Source organism: Bos javanicus, chromosome 8 (assembly GCF_032452875.1).
Source record: "Bos javanicus breed banteng chromosome 8, ARS-OSU_banteng_1.0, whole genome shotgun sequence".
NCBI lineage: Eukaryota > Metazoa > Chordata > Mammalia > Artiodactyla > Bovidae > Bos > Bos javanicus.
Window position 1 is genome coordinate 104,828,432 of NC_083875.1, and position 21,589 is coordinate 104,850,020.

At 48.4% G+C, this 21,589-nt stretch overlaps 1 protein-coding gene across 14 annotated transcripts in view; it reads right to left on the reverse strand.

Moving 5' to 3' along the window:
* The window catches only part of TNC (tenascin C), a 102,502-nt gene that overhangs the window by 1,573 nt on the left and 79,340 nt on the right, over positions 1-21,589 (reverse strand). For all 14 annotated transcript variants that reach the window (XM_061426638.1, XM_061426635.1, XM_061426637.1 and 11 more), the window contains 9 exons: positions 21,135-21,278; positions 18,887-19,006; positions 16,755-16,898; positions 15,628-15,758; positions 11,013-11,145; positions 9,263-9,414; positions 8,170-8,266; positions 7,158-7,319; positions 3,260-3,423 (listed from right to left, as the gene is read on the reverse strand). In XM_061426638.1, the coding sequence (XP_061282622.1) occupies positions 3,260-3,423; positions 7,158-7,319; positions 8,170-8,266; positions 9,263-9,414; positions 11,013-11,145; positions 15,628-15,758; positions 16,755-16,898; positions 18,887-19,006; positions 21,135-21,278 (1,247 nt within the window). The remainder of the gene's footprint in view (positions 1-3,259; positions 3,424-7,157; positions 7,320-8,169; positions 8,267-9,262; positions 9,415-11,012; positions 11,146-15,627; positions 15,759-16,754; positions 16,899-18,886; positions 19,007-21,134; positions 21,279-21,589) is intronic.

A 21,589-nucleotide genomic window follows, 5' to 3' on the forward strand; every position in this document is an offset into this window, starting at 1 on the left:
AAACTGGCCATCATTAGGATTACATGCTGCAGGAATTTGGGTCATGATCAGAGCTTACGGAATTGAGTGGCTATATGCGGTGGGCGGGGGGTGGGGTGGGGTGGGTCTATACTTCACAGGATTCCTATGACATGTTTTACAAAGAACATAGGTGGACACAAGTTTTGCAACCTGACACATAAAGTTGAATCTTTGTGTTCTTACTTGAGAGATAAACGTCTTGAACAAGTTATCAAAAGGTTCTGGGCCTCAGTTTTACTATTTTTCTTCTTCAGGGTTGATAATGCTAACCTTAGAAGAATACTGTGAAGATTAAATGAGTCTGTAAAGGACCTGCCACCCTGCTGGGGCCATCATAGGCGCTCAGTAAATATTACCCCCATCTCAAGTATGGAGGCATAGCCTCAGAACTCTGGCCAAAGATGTTCCTCAAGAAAAGACTGTACTTGTCTCAGGGCCTCCTGGTTCTGGGTTTGCCTTTTCAGCAAAGTCGACAGGTGGTCGACTCTGCCTTCTGAGTCCCACAGACCCCTTGTCCTCCTAGGGTGGAGGTCAGCTTCAGAGAGTCCTCCTGTGGGGTCTCCCCTACCCCCCTCCCACCCCGCTCCATGCACTGAGCCCTCTTCTCTTCAGGTTTCGTAGGGCTGGGATGGAACATGTCCACAGAGAAGATAGTGGCTGGTGAAATGGAGGAAAATACAGATGCTTTGTTTAATGCTAATTTTTGGCATTGATTGATACTGGACAGCCTCTGAACCTGACAGGCGGATGGGATCTGAGACTCCCTGACTCAATTTAGGGGCAGATGTGTTTGCAATGAACTAAGCTTGGTCCTGTTCTCCCTTCCTCTGCCCTCGTCCTCTCCTCCGACTGAGGTTCAGAGCTGGAAGTGAGTCCTCCTAATGCTACGGTGGACACTGAAGCCAGAGAGGGAAAGTGGCTTCACGGAGGCCACACGACAGCCAGAGCAGAGCCAGCGCTGGGACTGAGCTCCTGTGAACTCTGTGGCCTTCTATGTCAGCTCCTTCTTCCAAAGTTGGATGGAAGGATGGAAGAAGAAGTTTCCTTCTGGCATGTACCTTTTTTTTCCCCCTCCCAAAGGACCTTGTGTTATACTGATGTTAGGGAACCAGGAGATAAAGGAGTGCAGTAGTTCTCAGAGTGGGTGTATTATTGAGGCCGCATATAGGGTGGAGAAAATACAAGACTGGTGTTCACACGTGTCCTTCAAGTCTTGCCTCCTCTGTAAAATAGACACAAAAAGCCATGTCCTGGTCCCCTCACAGAGCAAAGGTGATGCGCACAGGAGAGAGAAGGTGATAATGCTTTGAAAGTGTCAGAAATTATCAAGATAAGGTGTACATTTAAGGTCACAGAAATCATTTCCAGGTAGTTAACTCAACATAAATGCATCTATCAAAACCATTAATAACAGAGCTGTTGTTCTTGTTTAGTCATTAAGTCATGTCCGACTCTTTTGCAACCCCATGGACTGTAGCCCGCCGGGCTCCTTTGTCCATACAGCTGGTAAAAACAAAACCAAAAAACCCCCAAACCCAACAACCCAAAAGCTGCCAAAACAAGCCCAAGAACAAAAGTTTAAGTAAGCAAGATGATGAGATGCTGCATCTTGCCCAGGATCCCCAATCGGAATCCCTGGGGCCATTTGGTGTGATTCGGACCTTTGCCTTCTTACAAAGGGATCCCAGATTGTTGGGAGAAATATCAACAACCTCAGATATGCAGATGATTTGACTCTACTGGCAGAAAGTGAAGAGGAACTAAAGAGTCTCTTGATGAGTGAAAGAGGAGAGTGAAAAAGCTGGCTTAAAACTCAACATTAAAAGCTAAGATCATGGCATCAGGTCCCATCACTTCATGGCAAATAGAAGGGGGAATAGTGGAAACAATGGCAGATTTTATCTTCTGGGTCTCTAAAATCACTGCTGACGGTGACCGCAGCCATGAAATTAAGACACTTGTTCCTTGGAAGGAAAGATATAACAAATCTAGACAGTGGATTAAAAAGCAGAGATATCACTTTGCCAACAAAGGTCAAAGCTATGGTTTTTCCAGTAGTCAGGACCATGTGAGAGCTGGACCATAAGAAGGCTGAGTGCTGAAGATTGATACTTTCAAACCGTGGTACTGGAGAAGACTCTTGAGAGTCCCTTGGACAGCAAGGAGATCAAACCAGTCAATCCTAAAGGAAATCAACCCTGCATCTACATTGGAAGGATTATTGCTACAGTTGAAGCTCCTATACTTTGGCCACCTGGTGCAAAGAGCTGACTCATTGGAAAAGACGCTAATGCTGGGAAAGATTGAAGATGAAAGAAGGGGACAGCAGGGGATGAGATGGTTAGTTAGCATCAGCAGCTCAGTGCACATGAACTTGAGCAAACTCCAGGACAGAGTGGAGGACAGAGGACCCTGGCATGCTGCGGTCCAGGGAGTCAGAGAGTCGGACGTGACTTAGTGACTGAACAACAACCACCACCTGGGTTGCGGGCTGGGTAAGGCTCCCTGAGACCCAGCCCAGGGATCAGTCTGGATGGCTCTGTGCGAATACCGTTCTCTGCTGTGTGGTGCAGGGATGGCTGCTGAGAAGCGGCCATCATGGTTAAGTAGCTGGGCCCACCTGACTTCATCCACTTTTCAGGCACCTGCTCATGTAGGCGGGGCTCAGCGTGAGAAAATAGTTGAATTGGGTTTTGTTTACCCATTTCCACAGAAACTGTAAAAAATAAATCTGTTTCTATGATTGCAGAAATTGTGTCACAGCATCCTGTATGGTGCAGGGAAATTCGGGGGCAGGGTGTGGCCTGGAGGATTTCTGTCTGTCCCCAGCTTTGGCCCATGACCTCAGGAAAGTCAGCTTTTTCTGGACCTCGGTCTTATGATTCATAAGAGGAAGGAACTTAGAATCTGGGATCTTCATTCTAAGATGTTCTTGGGGCTCTGGAGGTGCCTCCAGGCCAGGGCCTGCATCACCCCCTGCTCTATCCAAACAGCCTCCACTGCCGTCTGTTTCCTTGTGGGGTTCAGACACAGATAATCCGGGGAAAGCTTTGTATGCCCGGCATCCCCTTGACCAGTGGTTCTCCTCGGGATCTTCATGGGCTAATACACGCTGTCTCTGTGGTTTACCTGGCCCGGGGTGCCATGGACTTCTCCCTGATGTGAAGAACCTGAGGTCTTGCCCCTGAGGTCCCTGCCTCCCCGTCTCAGCCCTGCTCGGGCCCTTGCAGGCTCTCACCTGACTGTGGCTGTTGTCCCCGTATCTCCCCATCAGGTTGACACGGTGGCAGTTCTTGTACCAGAAAGCCCCCTTGTAGGACAGGGCACAGTTGGTGATGGCCGAGTCTGTGTCCTTGTCGAAGGTGGAGAAGGATCTGCCATTGTGGTAGGCCATGGAGTCACCTGGGGGAGAGAGCGTACCGACTCAGGGCTGGAGCTCCTGGTGGGCTGTGGGAGCACCAGGGCGACAACCCAAGGGCCTTGGGTGGGCCGGTCTCCAACGACAGGCCCAGAGGTAGGATCCAACACGGGCCTGGATGGAACATGAGTACCGCCGGGAGCCTCATTTCTGATAGAAGCGGCACAAGGTGGTAGAAAGAGGGCTGCAGGTATGTTTGGAGGGTCTCGCTCCAATCCCATCTTTCTCACACCCTGGTTGTGTCCTTGCACAAATCAAGCCGCTTGTGGAACCTCAGTTTTCCCATCTGTGGAATGGAATGGGCACGGCACATTGATTTGGTTCACCTCGGGGCTGTGGGAACAACTGATACGAAGTGTATGCTGAACAGGCGGTATGGTGCGCAAACAGCTATGACTGTTGTTACTTTCATGACTGTTTCTGCATTCACTTGATGCAAAGGAACTCAGAGAGTAAGGTGGGAAACCTGTATTTAATAATGATGTGCTTTTCCCCCAACTGCAAGTATTTAGACTTCAGTTTTTTTTTTTTTCATGTATTTATTTATGCTTAGTCGCTCAGTCGTGTCCGACTCTTGGAGAGCCCATGGACTGCAGCCCACCAGGCTCCTCTGTCCATGGGATTCTCCAGGCAAGAGTACTGGAGTGGGTTGCCACGCCCTCCTCCAGGGATGTATTTATTTATTACCCATTTAGTCCTAGGTAGCGCTAGTGGTGAAGGACTGGACTGCCGATGCAGGAGACATCGGAGATACAGGTTCAATCCCTGGGTCGGGAAGATCCGCTGAAGGAGGAAATAGCAAGCCACGTGGAGGATCTCATGGACAGAGGAGCTGGTGGGCTGCAGTTGGACACGACTGAAGTGACTTAGCACACACACGCTTATTCATTAACTCACACTCACTCGCTCATTTATTTACACATATATTTAGCAAGTTCTAATGAGTTTAGTTTACCACTCTGCCATGCTGCGTTTCCAGAGCTATCCTGAGCCAGTCTGCCTTAAGTCTCAGCCTACAGAGCTATACTTACAATCAAACCTTTCAGGTTTTAGATGTCACCAAATAGCTAGTATATTGTACATTTATTTTTCAAAGTGATGGGACCAATTTCCCCTGATTCTTAGACAAAAAGCCTGTTTACATGTAGTGCTACATGGGAATCTAGCTTGTAATTTAATATATTGAATTTTAGGAGTATTTAAGCGCCATTTCTGTGTTCGCTCACTTCCAACCCTGGCCAATGCTGGGCAGAAAAGTTGCAAGACATTGAGGCATTCTACCCTGATATATGGGAGCAAGTTATCATGGGGACTTGATAGGGATCTTCCCAACCTAGGGATTGGACCTGGGTCTCCTGCATTGCAGGCAGATTCTTTATCCATCGGGACTTGAGTGCCTTGTTAACTGATGAAGCTCCCAAGAGCTAGAATATGATGAAAGCTAGATATGATGAAGTATATGAAGCTAGATATGATGAAACAAGATGCTCTCCTGGGGAAGGGCTGGCTGCCCTCAGTACACACGGGAGGAGGCGTTTCCAAGGGTGAGCTTCCGAAATGAAGGGGTAGATTATGGCTCCTTTTCTGATGGAAATACAGAGAGCGATGGGTGGAGGCCACATTCCTGCTGCCTTCTTGCCCAAAGTGCCTTTGCTTGCCCTGTAACAAGACCTTCCTTGCCTGAAGCCATCTCAACAAAAGAGGTATTTGTTGCTAGGTAAGAAAATGTGAGAATTCCTTGACGATGCAAGAATGAAAACAATGTTTGCTCTGGGTCTCTCTCTTCATTACCACCAGTCTGATCTCTAAAGAGCTCCGACTCTCCTTAGGTTGAGACCTGCTTCTGGCAATTCATGTCTGGAGACTTTTCCCATTACGGGTGTGTTCTTTCAGGGGCCAGAGGTTGGGTATGTGCTATAGCATCTGTCTCCTCTGTTCTCATAAACGTAATGGGGAGCCACCCCAAAGCAGGCAGGGCTTGGCATGGGGTGGTCACGCTCTTATACCTGATCTCCCTTGTTACCAAAACCACCTGTGAGCAGCTAGGCTTGTCCCTTGGGCCCACCTTCCTCAAGCTGTTACATCTTGGGCAAATCGCCAAACTTCTCTGAGGCTCAGTTTCCTCACCTGTATAATAGCAATATCTCCTTGGATACATATATATGATCTGTATCATATATGTATCATTTATTATATAATTTATAATGCAAATGAAATGAGGTTTCCCTGGTGGCTCAAATGGTAAAGAATCTGCCTGCAATGCAGGAGATCCAGGTTTGATCCCTGGGTTGGGAGGATCCCCTGGAGAAGGAAATAGCACCCCACTCCAGTGTTCTTGCCTGGAGAATTCCATGGAGAGAGGAGCCTGGTGGGCTACAGTCCATGGTGTCACAAAGAGTTGGACACGACTGAGCGATGAACAGTTTCACTTTCACAATGCATATGAAACATCAGCAAAAAGAGGCTGCACCTCATTTGCCTGAATGCATATGGTTTCCTTGTTTGTTTCTCTTGTAACATGGCGCCAGAAAACCACACAAAGGTCATTTCAAGTCAAAGACATCTTCGAAACCTGAGCTAGGTTCTGTACTAGTCAAAGAGTGAAGGACTGCCAGAGAGGTAGGGAGCTTCTCTGGTCATGTGGATGTGCCAGCTGAGGCTGCAAGGCCATGTGGCAGGAAGGCCTTAGAAAAGACTCATCTGGGTGGGTAATGGAGTGGACTGTCTGCTACTCAAAGTGCAGGCCACGGACCAGCAGTGCCACGACACCGGTATCACGAGGGCCCTTGTCAGAAATGGCGCGTCTCCGTTTCGCCCCAGACACACTGTGTCAGCTCACCAACAGGATCCCCCAGGGGTCATATGTGTGTAATAAACAGAGGGGCACGGGAGTGCATGAGTATTAAAGCTCCCAAGACACTGCTTGCCTCTCTGTATAAAATTGGTATCTAAACACGGAGTAGGGCTTCCGTGGTGGCTCAGAGGTTAAAGCGTCTGCCTGCAATGCAGGAGGCCTGGGTTCGATCCCTGGATCAGGAAGATCCCCTGGAGAAGGAAATGGCAACCCACTCCAGTATTCTTGCCTGGAGAATCCCATGGATGGAGGAGCCTGGTGGGCTACAGTCCACGGGTCGCAAAGAGTCGGACAGGACTGAGTGACTTCACTTTCACTTTCAGGTAGCTACAAATACATCTTAAATGTCCTATTTCCCAACCTACCTTAGGTTTTGGTGATCAAGTATCTACCTGCTGCTGCTGCTGCTGTTAAGTTGCTTCAGTCATGTCCAACCCAGTGCGACCCCATAGATGGCAGCCCACCAGGCACCCCCTCATCCCTGGGATTCTCCAGGCAAGAATACTGGAGTGGGTTGCCATTTCCTTTTCCAATGCATGAGAGTGAAAAGTGAAAGTGAAGTCACTCAGTCTTATCCGACTCTTCCTGACCCCATGGACTGTCGCCTACCAGGCTCCTCTGTCCATGGGAGTTTCCAGGCAAGAGTACTGGAGTGGGTTGCCATTTCCTTCTCCCAAGTATCTACCTAGCCCTGTTAAACTGTAGTTCTGCCAGATTAGCACCTATCAAATGTTTGTGGATAAGTGGATGGGCCGATGCAGGAAGGACTGCTGAGTGGGGGAACTAGCTGAAAGCCCGAGACGTGTTCGCGGTCCCGTGGGCTCCGCGAGTGGCTGTGCGTACCTGCCAGGCCGCTGGACTCACCTGCCGTGCCACTGTACCCCTCCACCTTCAGCCGGTAGCGCGTCCGGGCATCTCCCACGCTGAACTTGTCGTAGACGGCGTAGGCCGACTCCCCGTGGTCCCGCAGGTCCACCCGGAGCTCGTACTGCCCCTGGGCTGTGATTTTGCTCAAAGTGTCCAGCCCTGTGGACGACAGGCGAGGGTTACCGAAGAAGCACAGTGACCGAGGCGTTCATTCCTCCTCACCGCCTGAGAGCAGCGGCTCCATGTGTACTAAAGAGCTTTGCCTGACGCACCTGCTCGGCTCCTTGCTGTTACAGCATCAGGTGACACATATGCAGTGTCCGAGCCTCAGCTAAGTTGGGTTGACCTCTTTGCCCTGCCCATCCCCTAGTGTGCTGTGAATATCAAAGGAAATAAGGTGGAGAGCGTACCTTTTCCACTCTAAGCTCGTTACCTGTGAACGGCAATGGGGCAGATATTCCCAGGCTCAGAGGCTGGAATGTATGACGGTGCCCTGTGCCAGGGGCAGGTTATGGCAAAGTGTGAGTCACAGTGGGGGGTGGGGATGCCACGGTAGTGCTGGCTGAGAGAATTCGGGTGCCACTCACGTCTTTATTGGCTAGATCCCTACGGTCAGCAGTTTAACCTCTTTGGGGCTATTTTCCCAGGTGCAAGACGGGAGCCTTGTACACTGTGGGGCTGCTGGGAGGCTTGGAGGGCGTGGCTCTGAGGGACCCAGTCAGCACAGGTGAAGGACATCAGTGAGGATAATGCTCCAGGTGGCCCAGGGGTTGACGGAAGGCTAGGCTTATTCTTAGGGTCGGGCTATTGGCTCTCCTCCGAACAGATTTTTATTTTTAATGACCCAGAGAATCTCAAGTTTTTTCCATTGAGAATCTGATATTCTGTGTCGACCACCAGAGCTATCGTTTCCTCCTAATCCGTTTCTCCCACTTTTCCCTGTGGGTTAGGACAGACGACAGGGTTGCCGAATGGGCATTTGGGGGCATGAACGCGCAGGCTGTATTACCAAGCCAGAACTCTTCTTTTAAGTCCCCAAATCCAGCAGCGTAGGCCTTCCAGTTTCGATAGAAGTCCTCACGTCCATTTTTGCGTCTCAGGAACACCTATAAACACAAGCAATGAATCCGGGTGAGCTTAAGCCATTGAAGGAACGAGAAGGCGTCTTTCTGAGAGGAGGAAATGCTCACTGTGGGAAAGGCACTGGACCCCACCTCTGTCCTCACTAATCTGGCGTGCAAGTCAGTGCACACATGCCACCTCCCCTCTCGGAGTCTCAGCGTTCTCCCCGGAGACAGGGATGAGTAAGACCACCACCCAGCTTTGGGTGATTGTGATGTGTCCGGGTAAGCCATACATGTGGGGACTCAGTGAACCTCCCGCTCAATTCTGCTGCCAATTTAAAACTGCTCTAAAAAATAAAATTTAATAATTAAATATTCATTGGAAGGACTGATGCTGAAGCTGAAGCTCCAGTACTTTGGGCACATGATGTGAAGAGCTGACTCATTGGAAAAGAGCCTGCTGCTGGGAAAGACTAAAGGCAGGAGGAGAAGTGGGCAACAGAGGATGAAATGGTTGGCTGGCATCACTGACTCAGTGGACATGAGTTTATGCAAACTCTGGAAGATGGTGAAGGACAGGGAAGCCTGGCATGCTATAGTCCATGGGGTCATGAAGAGAGCGACCGAATAACAGCAATAATTTTAAAAAGTACTACTTAGCTCATATGGTAATGGCACTGAAATCATTCATGGAAAACTCTTAGCACGCTAGTGCCTGGTAGATGGCCAGTGTTAATCAGTAAACTTAATGGGCTCGAGGATTTATACATCATTTATACATCACTGCCATTTATACATCACAGAGCTGTTTGAGGATCAAATAAGATAAATTACGAGAAAATGAGGAACTGCTCTTTATCCTCAGCTTCTTTCCCATTACTTTAAGAGAGAATTCCTGAGTGTTTCCATGTGACAGGCACTGTCTTGCAAACCCTCAGGCACATTAAGGTCAGAGGGCATGGAGGGGACCTCCCCGCCTCTCCTCTGCCCCCACCCCTCCTGTCTAAGAGGCCTGGAGCCTGTCTCCATGGTACTCACAATCCATCCACCCCCGTCAGAGGTCATGTCACAGAAGACTTCCTGCTTCTGGGTCTTGTCGTTGTTCAGATAAATGGTGTAGACGCCAGAGGTCGTGTCTCCATTCAGCATTGCCTGGGAGCAGTCCCTGGGGAATCGGTACAGGACTCCACCTGCAGGATGAGAAGGAGGAGTGATTCTCGGAGCAGGAGCTTTGAAGTCACAGGCTAAGTGCTTGTTGGCTAGGCACCTAAGGACAAGCAGCTTCACCTCTCTGAGACTCTGTTCTCTTGTGTGCAAGGGGGAGGATTAAAACTATTTTGTGGGAGTGCAGCGAGGCACAGAGGTTATGGATAAAAGGGACCCATTTCAGCCTTTTGTATTGATGGGAGCCACCATGATACCAGTGGGAGGAGCGCTGATCTGCTTGAGGGCTGTGTCAGGTTGACTATGATCAATCAGGAGCATGCAGGCAGCACCCCATGAACACCTGATGGACACCCAGGTGTTGGCCAGGATGACTGGGTCTCTAGCACCCAGGGCGTGGCTCACCGTGGGTTAGGACACTCTGGCAGGCTGCATGCATCTCAGACTCTTCAGAGGATTCTGAAGCCAAAAACAAGGACGGGTTCTAGTCCTGAACTTGCTGCTTCCTTGCCTTCGGACACTGGAGAAGTCATATAACTGCCCTGAGCCTGGGAATCTTAGAAGGCTAACATAGGAATGTCTGGGGAATTTCTATTTGTGGTAACGTGGTGCAAAAAATTCAACACTGGATAGAAACAGATGATCTTGGGACTATGCTTATTAGCAGGTAGACTTGAGAAGTGATGATCATAGCAGCTCTTTTTTGTTGTTGTTCTGACCTCCTCAATGTATGTTACCTTCCCCTGAGATTGTCTCATTAGGTATTTTCTTGTCTGTTTCACAACCTGGTCTGAGAGCATCTTTAGGGCACATTCACACCTGGCATTAGATCTGGAAAACAGGTGCTTTAGCATCCGCCCCTCCTTCAGCAGGTGTGTGTGGAGTGACCAGAGTGAAGTGTGAAGGGCAGGAGGCAGCGCTGGGATATAGTCTGTATACCCAGTTCAAAGCTCTCCAAAGCCCCCCTCCTCCCTTCCTCTTCTCCATTGGCTGGGTTTGGGTGTGGTTCCCTGCTCCTGCAACACTGGAGCCCAGACCAGACTCTAACTCATGGTATAACCCTGAGCGGGTCATTTAGTCTCTGGGGGCCTCTGTTCCCCACCAGAAAACTGGGCAAGATAATCCTGGCCTAGATGGGAGGCCTGTTTGTGATTTTAGAGGATAAGGAGGCTTTATAAATGCCCACATGCTGAAGGAGAACACTGAGCTTATAAGGAGCCCCAACAATGGCTACCCACTGGGCTAGGAGTTCAGTACAGAGATTCTCCCAAGATCCTTATGAAGAAGGGCTCATTATTAATCCCATCATATGGATAAAGAAACTGAGACTTGCAGAATTGCAGTAACTCTCCTCCATCACACAGAGCAGGTGGCGATGGGAGTGAATCCAGCTGTTCCCACTGCTGGCCCTCCTTCCCTCCCACCACGAGTCCTGTAACCTGCTACATCCACATTCCTCCAGCTTTTCAGGTAACTGCAGGTAATTGATTTTTATCAAAATGTGATAGAAGCATTTAAAGTAGCAGTCAGAGGAGAAGTGGAGGATTGGTTCAGTCTCACAGAGTGTGATTTCAAGGCCTGGCTGGCCCCTGCCGGCCCCCCACCCCCACCCAGAGCCCCTTACTCGTGGTGAAGATGGTCTTGACTGTCTTGCTCCTTAGGGTCCCGTTCAGTGCCTGAATCCTGGCTGTGTAGTAGGTGGATGGGCTCAGATCCGTCAGGCTGTAAGAGGTGGTGTCTGGATCTAGAACGACTTCCTAAGGGCAGAAGAAAGATAAAATAGCCTTTGGTCACATAAATCCACAGGGTATAGATGATATATTCCTTTATTCACCCATCCACTCATTTCTTTGTTCAGCAAGAATACACTGAGCCCCACTCTGTGCCAGGCTCCATGCTCATGTCAGGGACTTAGACATGAGGAGAGTACCCTGTGAGCAAAGCTCCTGGGGCCAGAAGGGGCGGAGCAAATTCAAGTCATAGGAGGAGGCAATGAGCTGCCTCAACCATACTTCACTGAGGGGAGCAGCAGAAGAGGTGGGAAGACATCAGATTATAAAAGACCTTCAGTGTCAACCTATGGACTTTGAAGTTTATCATGATAAGGAATGGAGGTTCCTAGAAAGTACTTTGAAAAAGTGAATGCCATGATCTCGGCTTAATCTGGTAGGAAGATGAATCACACAAAGGGCAAAGGTTTAGACATGGAACAGCAGACTGGTTCCAAATAGGAAAAGGAGTACGTCAAGGCTGTATATTGTCACCCTGCTTTTTAACTTATATGAAGAGTATATCATGAGAAATGCTGGGCTGGAAGAAGCACAAGCTGGAATCAAGATTGCCGGAAGAAGTATCAATAACCTCAGATATGCAGATGACACCACCCTTATGGCAGAGAGAGAGGAAGAACTAAAAAGCCTCTTGATGAAAGTGAAAGAGAAAAGTGAAAAAGTTGGCGTAAAGCTCAACATTCAGAAAACGAAGATCATGGCATCTGGTCCCATCACTTCATGGGAAATAGATGGGGAAACAGTGGAAACAGTGTCAGACTTTATCTTTTTGGGCTCCAAAATCACTGCAGATGGTGACTGCAGCCATGAAATTAAAAGACGATTACTCCTTGGAAGAAAAGTTATGACCAACCTAGATAGCATATTGAAAAGCAGAGACATTATTTTGCCAACAAAGATACGTTTAGTCAAGGCTATGGTTTTTCCAGTGGTCATGTATGGATGCGAGAGTTGGACTGTGAAAAAGCTGAGTGCTGAAGAATTGATGCTTTTGAACTGTGGTGTTGGAGAAGACTCCTGAGAGTCCCTTGGACTGCAAGGAGATCCAACCAGTCCATTCTGAAGTTCAGCCCTGGGATTTCTTTGGAAGGAATGATGCTAAAGCTGAAACTCCAGTACTTTGGCTACCCCATGCGAAGAGTTGACTCATTGGAAAAGACTCTGATGCTGGGAGGGATTGGGGGCAAGAGGAAAAGGGGACGACAGAGGATGAGATGGCTGGATGGCATCACCGACTCGATGGACGTGAGTCTCAGTGAACTCCGGGAGTTGGTGATGGACAGGGAGGCCTGGCGTGCTGCGATTCATGGGGTCGCAAAGAGTCGGACATGACTGAGCAACTGAATTGAATTGAACTGAACTGAAGTCAGTCGTCTCTAATATGGCTCTTTTTCACAGCCCTCTGGGAAGCTTTAAAATAAAACAGTGCCTGGGCCCCATCCTAGAGTGACTGAATCGTCAGAGCCTGATCGGGGCGTGATGATGGCGTGAGCTGCCCCAGCAGGTCTCTTGTCTAGAATGGGCGTATCCAGGAGGGGCAGAGGTGCGCAGCTGCCTAGGCCCATTCTAAGTCCACCTGCAGTTTGTGACGCGTCACTGTGCGGATGTCCAGAGGACGGGATCGCTTTCAGTTTTGCAGGAAATCCTTGTTCTTTCAGATCCTCTTTTTCAAAACGTCTAGTGCCTGTGCAGTCACCTTTTAGGAGATGACCCTGTCAGGGTCATCAGGTGTCAGGGATTGGAATTCCACCTGCATTCCTAGCAAACCAAATACAACAGTGCTCTCTACAACCTGCAAACATAGCTGCTCGGATTCAGGCAGTAAGGAGTCAGTGTGGAGGCCCCTGGGAGGTTCACTGGCATCCTCACCACCAGGAATATGACATTATTCTGATTTTTTCCAATATGGGAGTGGGTGGGTGGGTTTGGAGGGGTGAGTAGTTTCAGAGAAGCTAAGAGACCTGCACTCCATAATTTGTCAGTGACGGGGTGGTCTTGCATCTGTTTCCTAACTCCCTGTCCAGGACTCTTTCCTCCTCTACCAGGCTGATTTTCTTGAGTGAAACAGATAAAGCTGGGGATTGGACATGCAGGGAGATAGACCCAGGTGAGAGCCCGTATGATGCCAGTGACCCAGTAACTTTTGTGTAGCTCCAGGTCTGGTCCCTGCGGAAGGATAAGGTATAAAGCTGCCTTCCTTAAGTTACCTGGGGATACAATTACCTATCAGCTTTCTAAGCTGCTGCACAAAGTCTGTTTCTAAGCACTTAGGGTAGATTGAAATGAGACTCATGGCTTCAGGCAAGCAGGATGCCTGACCAGGAAGGGCCCTCACAGGCTGGGGCCTCCAATGCACTCATTTTACAGATGTGAACACTGACAGCCAGAGAAGGCAAGGGACTTGTCTCTGCTCACACAGTGAGCTAGTTTACCGTTACGCTGACTCCTAGAAGGGCCAAGACGATAACTAGAGATGTGTGTCCACTTCTGGTTAACCATAGCATATTGAACATGCCAGTTTATTTCTACTTACTTCTGATACCCACTGAAATGAGAGGGAGAGATATAAAGTATAAACCCACAGGAAGAGGGGAATGGCAGAGGAGACAGCAGCAGGCATGCGATGTCACCAGAATCTTGATCGGTGAGAAGTGTGGGCTGGTGGAGTGACAGCGGAGGTGACAGAACAGTGGAAGCCTCAGTGGATGGAGTCGCTCGGAGGTTGGTTGATGAATGCTGCAGAGCCCAGCAAGCTCAGAAATGGAATGCACGCACAAGCAAAGATGCCTTTGAAGGCCCGTGTGGGGTGTGGTTGAACAAAGATTTGTTTAAAACTTTGTACAATAAACAGATTCCCAGTTCTCTCCATCCCCCAGCAGTCTGGATGACTGTCCTTCCCAGCCCAGGTGAAAGGCTGAGGTTTCCTGTCTGGACAGGCTGAGCTAGAGAGGAGACTCTGGATTCAAATCTATCATGCCCAGCTGCAGGGGAGCCTCAGGTGCTGCACTGGCTAGAGGAGAACTGAAGGTGTATACACAGTGGGAGCCCAGGCCTATTCTCCAGTGAGGCTTCTGGCAGCCTGGTGTGAAGGAGTTTTGTGGAGGATCCTCCAAGGAGAGTGATGAGCCTGAGAAATAGAGCTTACAGTCCTGATGCTTGGGAATCCTCCCAAGAAAATTGCTGTGTATGTGCCGAAGAATTGATGTTTTTGCCCTGTGGTGTTGGAGGAGACTCTTGAGAGTCCCTTGGACTGCAAGGAGATCCAACCAGTCAGTCCTAAAGGAAATCAGTCCTGAATGTTTGTTGGAAGGACTGATGCTGAAGCTGAAACTCCAATACTTTGGCTACCTGATGCGAAGAGCCGACTCATTTGAAAAGACCCTGATGCTAGGAAAGATTGAGGGCAGGAGGAGAAGGGGACGGCAGAGGATGAGATGGTTGGATGGCATCACCGAAGCAATGGACATGAGTTTGAGTAGGCTCCAGGAGTTGGTGATGGACAGGGAGGGCTGGTGTGCTGCAGTCCACGGGGTCACAAAGTCAGACATGACTGAACGACTGAACTGAACTGACTGTGCCCAGTTGCTCTATAGCGAGCTCCAAAGTTGACAAGCCCTTTCTGTGCTCTTAGACCTCCCAATCAGCTATTTCATTCTTGGCTCCAGTACAAAAAGGTCAACCGACATTAGGGGTAAGTCTCCAACATGAAACATGGTGACCCAAATCAAACCAAACAGCAGCAAACCAGAAAAGAGACCTTGGAGGAAACACTCTGCAGGCAGAGGAAGAAAATCCCAAGAACATATATTCTTAGACATAAAGAGAAGAAGATACAGGATATAGAAACAATATGCCAGAAAAAGGTCAACATGCAGAAAATAAGGAAAAGATCTTGGAAATTTAAAGGATGGTGACCAACATTAAGACATCAATAACATGTTTAGAAGGTAAAGGTTAGAAAACTTCTTTCACTTTCTAAAGTTATTTCAAGTTAAAAAGTAGAAGGAAAAAAATTCATGGGTAGAGAATAGAAATAAAAACTGCTGTAAACAGTTGATGTCATAAGCACATGGTGATGTATATATCATTATATAACAGAATGATACCATCTGTGAGATATATGGCAAAGATGCAGAAGAAGCTTTTGGCCTTTGCTCAATAAAACACTAAAGGACAAAGAGTCCAGCTCCTAAAATGCCCTCAAGTCTTGTGAGCAGTAGTTCTTGACCTTGGCTGGCTATCAAAACTGCAGTCTGGTTAAAATGAGACCGGAGGCTACAACTTATGATTCAGAAAGTCTGGCATGGTGTCCAGTTCCTACTAATTTCTTTCCAGCTCCCTAGTCACACTAGCGTAGGAGAAACAGACTTCAGATAATTCTTCCTGACTTTGAGACTCATGTAACTGTTTCATTCAGCCGTGGGGATTTGTTTATATACATCAAGATACCTTGATTGTACCATCCACGGATTCATACACCAATAGGTAACCAGTGACAGACGCCCGGGGAGGTCTCCAGGTGAGGAGGGCAGTTTCCGACTGAACCTCTGTAGCAGTGAAGTCTCTTGGAGAATCGAGGTCTGGAGAAGAGAAGACATTTAATATCAAATAAGTCAGCAGGTACAGGCTTCCCTGGTGGCTCAGACAGTAAAGAATCCGCCTGCAATATGGGAGACCTGGGTTTGATCCCTGGGTTGGGAAGATCCCCTGGAGGAGGGCATGGCAACCCACTCCAGTATTCTTGCCTGGAGAATCCCCATGGACAGAGGAGCCTGGCAGGCTATAGTCCATCATGGGGTCACAAAGAGTTGGACACGACTGAGTGACTGAGCACAGCACAGCACAGGTCATCAGGTGTAGGATAAAGTCCCTACCAGGAGGCCTGAGTTCAAGTCCTTTCCCTAGCATTGACCTACATGACCTCGGGTGAAACCTTTTCCATCTGTAAATGAAGAGGTTGAGCCTCGTGACCTCTAAAGACACATGTTCTCTGTGTTTCAGCTCATCCTAAGGGCCATGTTTTCCTGAGCCCAATAGGATCGCAACTGGCTTTAGTTGAATTAGGGGAGAAAGACACAGCCATGAACATAATTAGAATGCCTCCCTTTGTTTCTAAAGAGGACAGATGAACGCTGGTATGGGCCCTCCCCCCCACTCAGTGGACACCGCTTCCATTCCTTTCCCCATTGCAATCTGAAAAAAAGATCTCAATGTATATAAAAAATCCAGCGGACATCTAGGAAAATCTGCCTTTAAAATCTTTCTCTTAAAAATATTTCCCTGCCTAGAACATGGATCATTAACTACTGGGTTTAGGGCCAGTGGGGACTGGTTTTCCACTTAAAAAGCCCTCCTCTTAAAATCATTTCCTAGTCTGTGGGGAGAGCAAGGTCATTTCAGTTCAAAAGGAAATGGTGTATTTCTTAAGTCTTGATTGAGGGGGCATTGGTGGATTGAGTTGCTGCTGATGTCATCACATTGCAGGGAGCTGACTTGAGAAATAATAGATGGAGAGGGATACTGTTAAAGATAGAGGCAGTGGGTGGGCTTTTTCCAGCTCTTCAGTGTCTTTGTACCTGTGGTGAACTTGGTGGTGATGGTTGAGCTCTTCTGGGGCCCTTTCTCTGCAAAGATCCTCAGCGTGTATTCTGTGGCAGGCTCGAGATTGGTCAGTGCATACTCCACCGTGTTCCCGGACACCGTGCGGGTAATTTCTGGCACTATACAGGAAATATACACACCACGGCAGTTACCTCTCCCTGTCTGGGCCATCAGTGGGCTTGGCCAACAGTGCACGCACCTCCTAACACAGAAGCTTTCAGCGGTCCTACAGAAAAGCAGGTTTGATTTCTGAGATGACTTACACTCCTTTCTCTCTCTTGAGCACAGTGTTGCACAGGATCCAGCTAGAGTAGAGTTGCAGGTAACATCCCCATGCCTCAGGCTACCCAGATTTAATTTGTCCCCTTGCTTGCTCTCCCATTTTTTCCCACTTACTCTCACATCCTTTATAACTTGCTAAATGTCATATCTTTAGGCTGGGGAACCATAAAAATCAGGTGGCATAGACAGACCGAAACCTGATTACTGGTTCTCAATCTCATTGGGTCAGGACCACGGGCGGACCCCAAGCCATGGCATCCAGGTGTCACCTTCCTCGTCACAGGTGACCAGATGGCCTGGCTGGCCAAGGCCTGAGAGGTCTCTCAGGGTATGGGATTTAAAAGGCTAAAACTGGGAAAGTTCGGGGCAAACTGGGCTGAGATGCTCACCCTCCTTGTCATCCATGATCCCCCTCCACACACACACACACACACACACACACACACACTCTTCTGGATGAGGACATGTCTATGCCTGCAGCCACAGTTTCCATGATTCCGATGAACTATACTCTGGTTTATTTTAGGTGAGACAACATCATCTTCCCTGACTTACAAGAGTTTGCTCACGGGGAATATTTAAAAATAAAAAAAGTAGAAAAAAAGAAACCCAAGAATTCCTCTAGCCCCACCCCCTGATCCGCCAATCCTCACAAGGAACCCTCTCTTACAGGAGGTTGCCAGGGCTGAGTTAAGATTTTCAGAGACCCCCTGCACAGCTGATGGTATGCTCTCACACTGTTACTGAAAGTAAAACAACCATCAGATATGAAACTCACATATACTGTGACATTAAAATAACATATTTTTTCCTAATCTAGTTCCTGAAAAATAGGGACTTGTTCATTGAAAAGGAATCTTTCTTTTCTCTCTTATTTGTATTTAATTTTACGTGCTAGTGGCCGTAACTCACTGGTGCCCCAAACAAGTTACCAGTATTGAATCTGCCGGCTGAGTAAATGAGCACAGATGGTTGAAAAGGCAAGGAGAGATCATTTCTGATTTCTTAGTCAGATCAGCTCTAACTGGCCCTGTCTGCGGCATCCAGGAAGTGCAGTCTCCCCAAAGCTGCCTGAAGTAGTCTATTTAAGATTTCAGATTGTGGACTCCTTTGTAAGAGGTGAGAGCTGTGCCTGTAGAGGGTGGCTCATGGTGACAGCAGAGACCAGCAGGAGAGGAGGAACAGGCTGCAGATGCACCATCTGCTTTTCTTTAAAAGGCCTGTTGGCCTCCTTGATATAATCGTGGTATTGATGCTCTTCCATTTGACCACAGCGGGAAGATACAGGTTGGGCTGCTCTCGCCACCACTTGCACAGGCCCCTTCACACCCATCCATTCACCAGCCCCTGTCCCAGCCCATGAGTCTGTTCTCAGGTGGCAACTGAGAACCATAAGAACATTGCTGGACTCACCAACCTACCCTCGCATCTTTGTACATCAATCCTAAAGGAAATCAACACTGAATATTCATTCAAAGAACTGATGCTGAAGCTCCCGTACTTTGGCTACCTGATGCAAAGAGATGACTCTCTGGAAAAGACCCTGAGGCTAGGAAAGATTGAAGGCTGGAGGAGAAGGGGATGACAGAGGATGAGATGGTTAGTTGGCATCACTGACTCAACGGTCATGAGTTTGAGCAAACTCCGGGAGATGATGAAGGAAGGGAAGCCTGGTGTGTGCAGTCCATGGGGTCGCAAAGAGTCGGCCATGACTGAGTGACTAAACAGCAAAAGCAACCAAAAGTGGCACAAAGAAAGAAGAACAGGAAGTTTAGAGCCGGGCAGACGCTCCTCAGAGAGGGGAGGGTCTCGGACGTGACCTCACCTCTCTCCCCTGTGTAGGAGATGACATAATTATCCACAGGGGCGATGGCTGGCTGCCACATGGCCAAGGCTTCTGAGTCAGTGATGTTGGCTGTCACCAAGCTAGATGGGCCATCCAGAGCTGCAAGGAAACACAGTGATGTGTTGGAGAGATAGTCAGCCATGGGGCAGCGCATCAGACCACAGCTACTCTGCTGTCTACCCTGCTCCTGGACTCCTGGTGTGGGACACAGTGTCAGAAGCATGCAAGAGTTCTGACCTTGGAGCCAGGATGACCTGAGTTTGAGACATGACTCCTTCCCTTGCTGTCTGGGTCATCTTGGGTCTCTGTTTCTCATCTGTAAAATGGGTATAGAAGCTCTGCTTGGCTTTGTTTTCAATTATACTTTGGTTTTCACATGATATTATAGGTGGAAAGGTGCTCTGTGAACTGCAAAGAGCTGAACACATGACAAGGATTTATATTTATAGTTCACGTTACTTTCTCCAGGGAAAGGCTTCACAAAACCAGGACAGGTACAGAGTGAGGGCTGCCTGTGATGTCTTTGGTTTTGAGTAATAGCTCTGGTTCGGTGGGCTATGGAGAACACAGGGGCAGGCTCCAGGGGCCGGTGGTCCCAGGCTCTACCTTGGATTCCCTGTTGTGGGTCTGTGTGCCTTTGGGTCATTTTCCTTCTCCACACCTCACTCTCCTCAGTTGTTATAGAAGGCTGCTGTAAGGATGAACTAGACGATGTGTGTGAAATGTGCTCGGGGCAGCACTCAATAATTGCAGTTGGTCTTAACATGACTATTAAAGTTATTTGGAGTTTTCAGAATGATTCCTAAGTGACTTGTGCTGAGAAGGCATGGAGAGTCACAGTTCTTGGCCCTTTGAACTGACCACTGCTACAACCCAACACCCCCTTCTTAGAAACCAACCTACATGTGACTGGTTTCCAATTTCGTTCACATTTATGACTCAGTTACTCCGGGACCACAGCCCTGGGAAGATGGAGGGCAGGCAGCCATCATCAGCTGACTTCACAGCTGAGGTGCCTGAGCCCCAGGAGATGAAACGACTGGCCTGAGGGTCTCAGGAAGGGGTGGAGTAATTTGGGGGCACCCACCCCGTCCACCCGGAGGTCCTTCCTGTCTCATCTTACATGGACAGAGTCTCCTTTAACAATGAGGACAATGGGGCCTCCAGAGGAAAAAGACCCAGGCTTTGCAATCAGTTGCCATGGAGAAGCCACAAACGAAAGATTTCTAGGCGGGGGATGAGGATCTGTGTGGCAGGGTGGTCAGGACTCTGGGTTCAGACGGAGCTTTTAACTGCATATTAGCAACCCTTTTAGACTATTAGGATATTTTTAAAATTTCCTATGAGGCCCATTCTTCAGATCCCTTAATGGATTAGGCTGGATAATTGCTCATATATCAAAGGATAAATTGTTTAGAGACATGGGAGCCTAAAGAGAAATTTTCCACTTCATTCTCCTTCAATGCAATTCATTATTTTTTCCCTCCTTATAATGTGCTGTACAAATCAGGTAATAATAGGAAAATCATCCTTTATCTAAGAGGGACGCACAATTTGGAGGCAGCCTGACCTGAGCTCAGGTTTGCTTCCAGCATTTACTAGTTATGTGGACTTGGCCAAGGCATGCGATTGCCCTGACTTCAGTTTTTCCCTCTGTAAAATGGGAAGGATATTAGCTATGAGAAGGATGTTAGCTATGTTGGTTTACATGGGAATGGTTGAGGAACAGCCCTGAAATACTGTAGCTGCCAAATCGAGAGTTGTTACTTTATAGCTATAACGATTCACGTGTCTGTGTGAAGCATCTGCTTGGAAGGGAAGGAGGTGGATTAATGCGTGCAATGATCTATATTTACAGATGCTTTACACACAGTTTCCTAAGGTTCTTATAGCATCCTGCAGTGCGAGAAGAACTGCACCCGTTTTCCAAGAAAGAAACTAGATCCTCAGGACGTTGACCGACAGCTCTGTGTCCAGAAGGGGCAGAACCTGGGATTCGCACCAGGTCAGTATGACTCCCCAGCTTCCACCCTTTTCCCCACAATTCCCTGGGACATGGCGGCCCAGGGAGGCTGAGGATGAAGCTCAGAAGAGGCTACAACTGCGTCACAGAGGAGGCCTCTGGTGCTCCCAGGCCAGCCCACTTTCCGCTAGAATTTCCTAAACAAAAACATTTTTCTTCTAACTGCTGGATCATGAGCAATGATGCTGCAGGTGAGAAAAACACCTGTGGTGAGCGTCCCCGAGACAGGCTCGCTTTCCTCAAAGCCCTTCAGGGCGATGACGCTGACCAGGTAATCCGCTCCAGGTAAGAGTCTCAGCAGCCTGGTCTGGGTCTTGGTCCCATCCACAGTCACCGCTGAGGGCGCACCTGGAACACAGGAAAAGCAGGAGGGACTTAAGCACACCTGTCCCAAGAGTGGGCGTAACCGGTTTGGCAGTGACACTGCATTTATCCAGCATTTTCTTCACTTCTTCTCATTTGCTCCTACCCTCTAGCATAAGAGAAGAGGTTTTACTCTTTGTATAATGTTTTTTTCCATCCATGCAGAGGCCAAAAACTAAGCCAGGGGAGGAAAAATTATGAGGTCACAATGTGCTACAAATGGCAAGTTTCCATTCAGTAGAGAGCTGGCATGCTGTATAAATTTTATTTATCTATTTCTTCCCACAAAGGATACG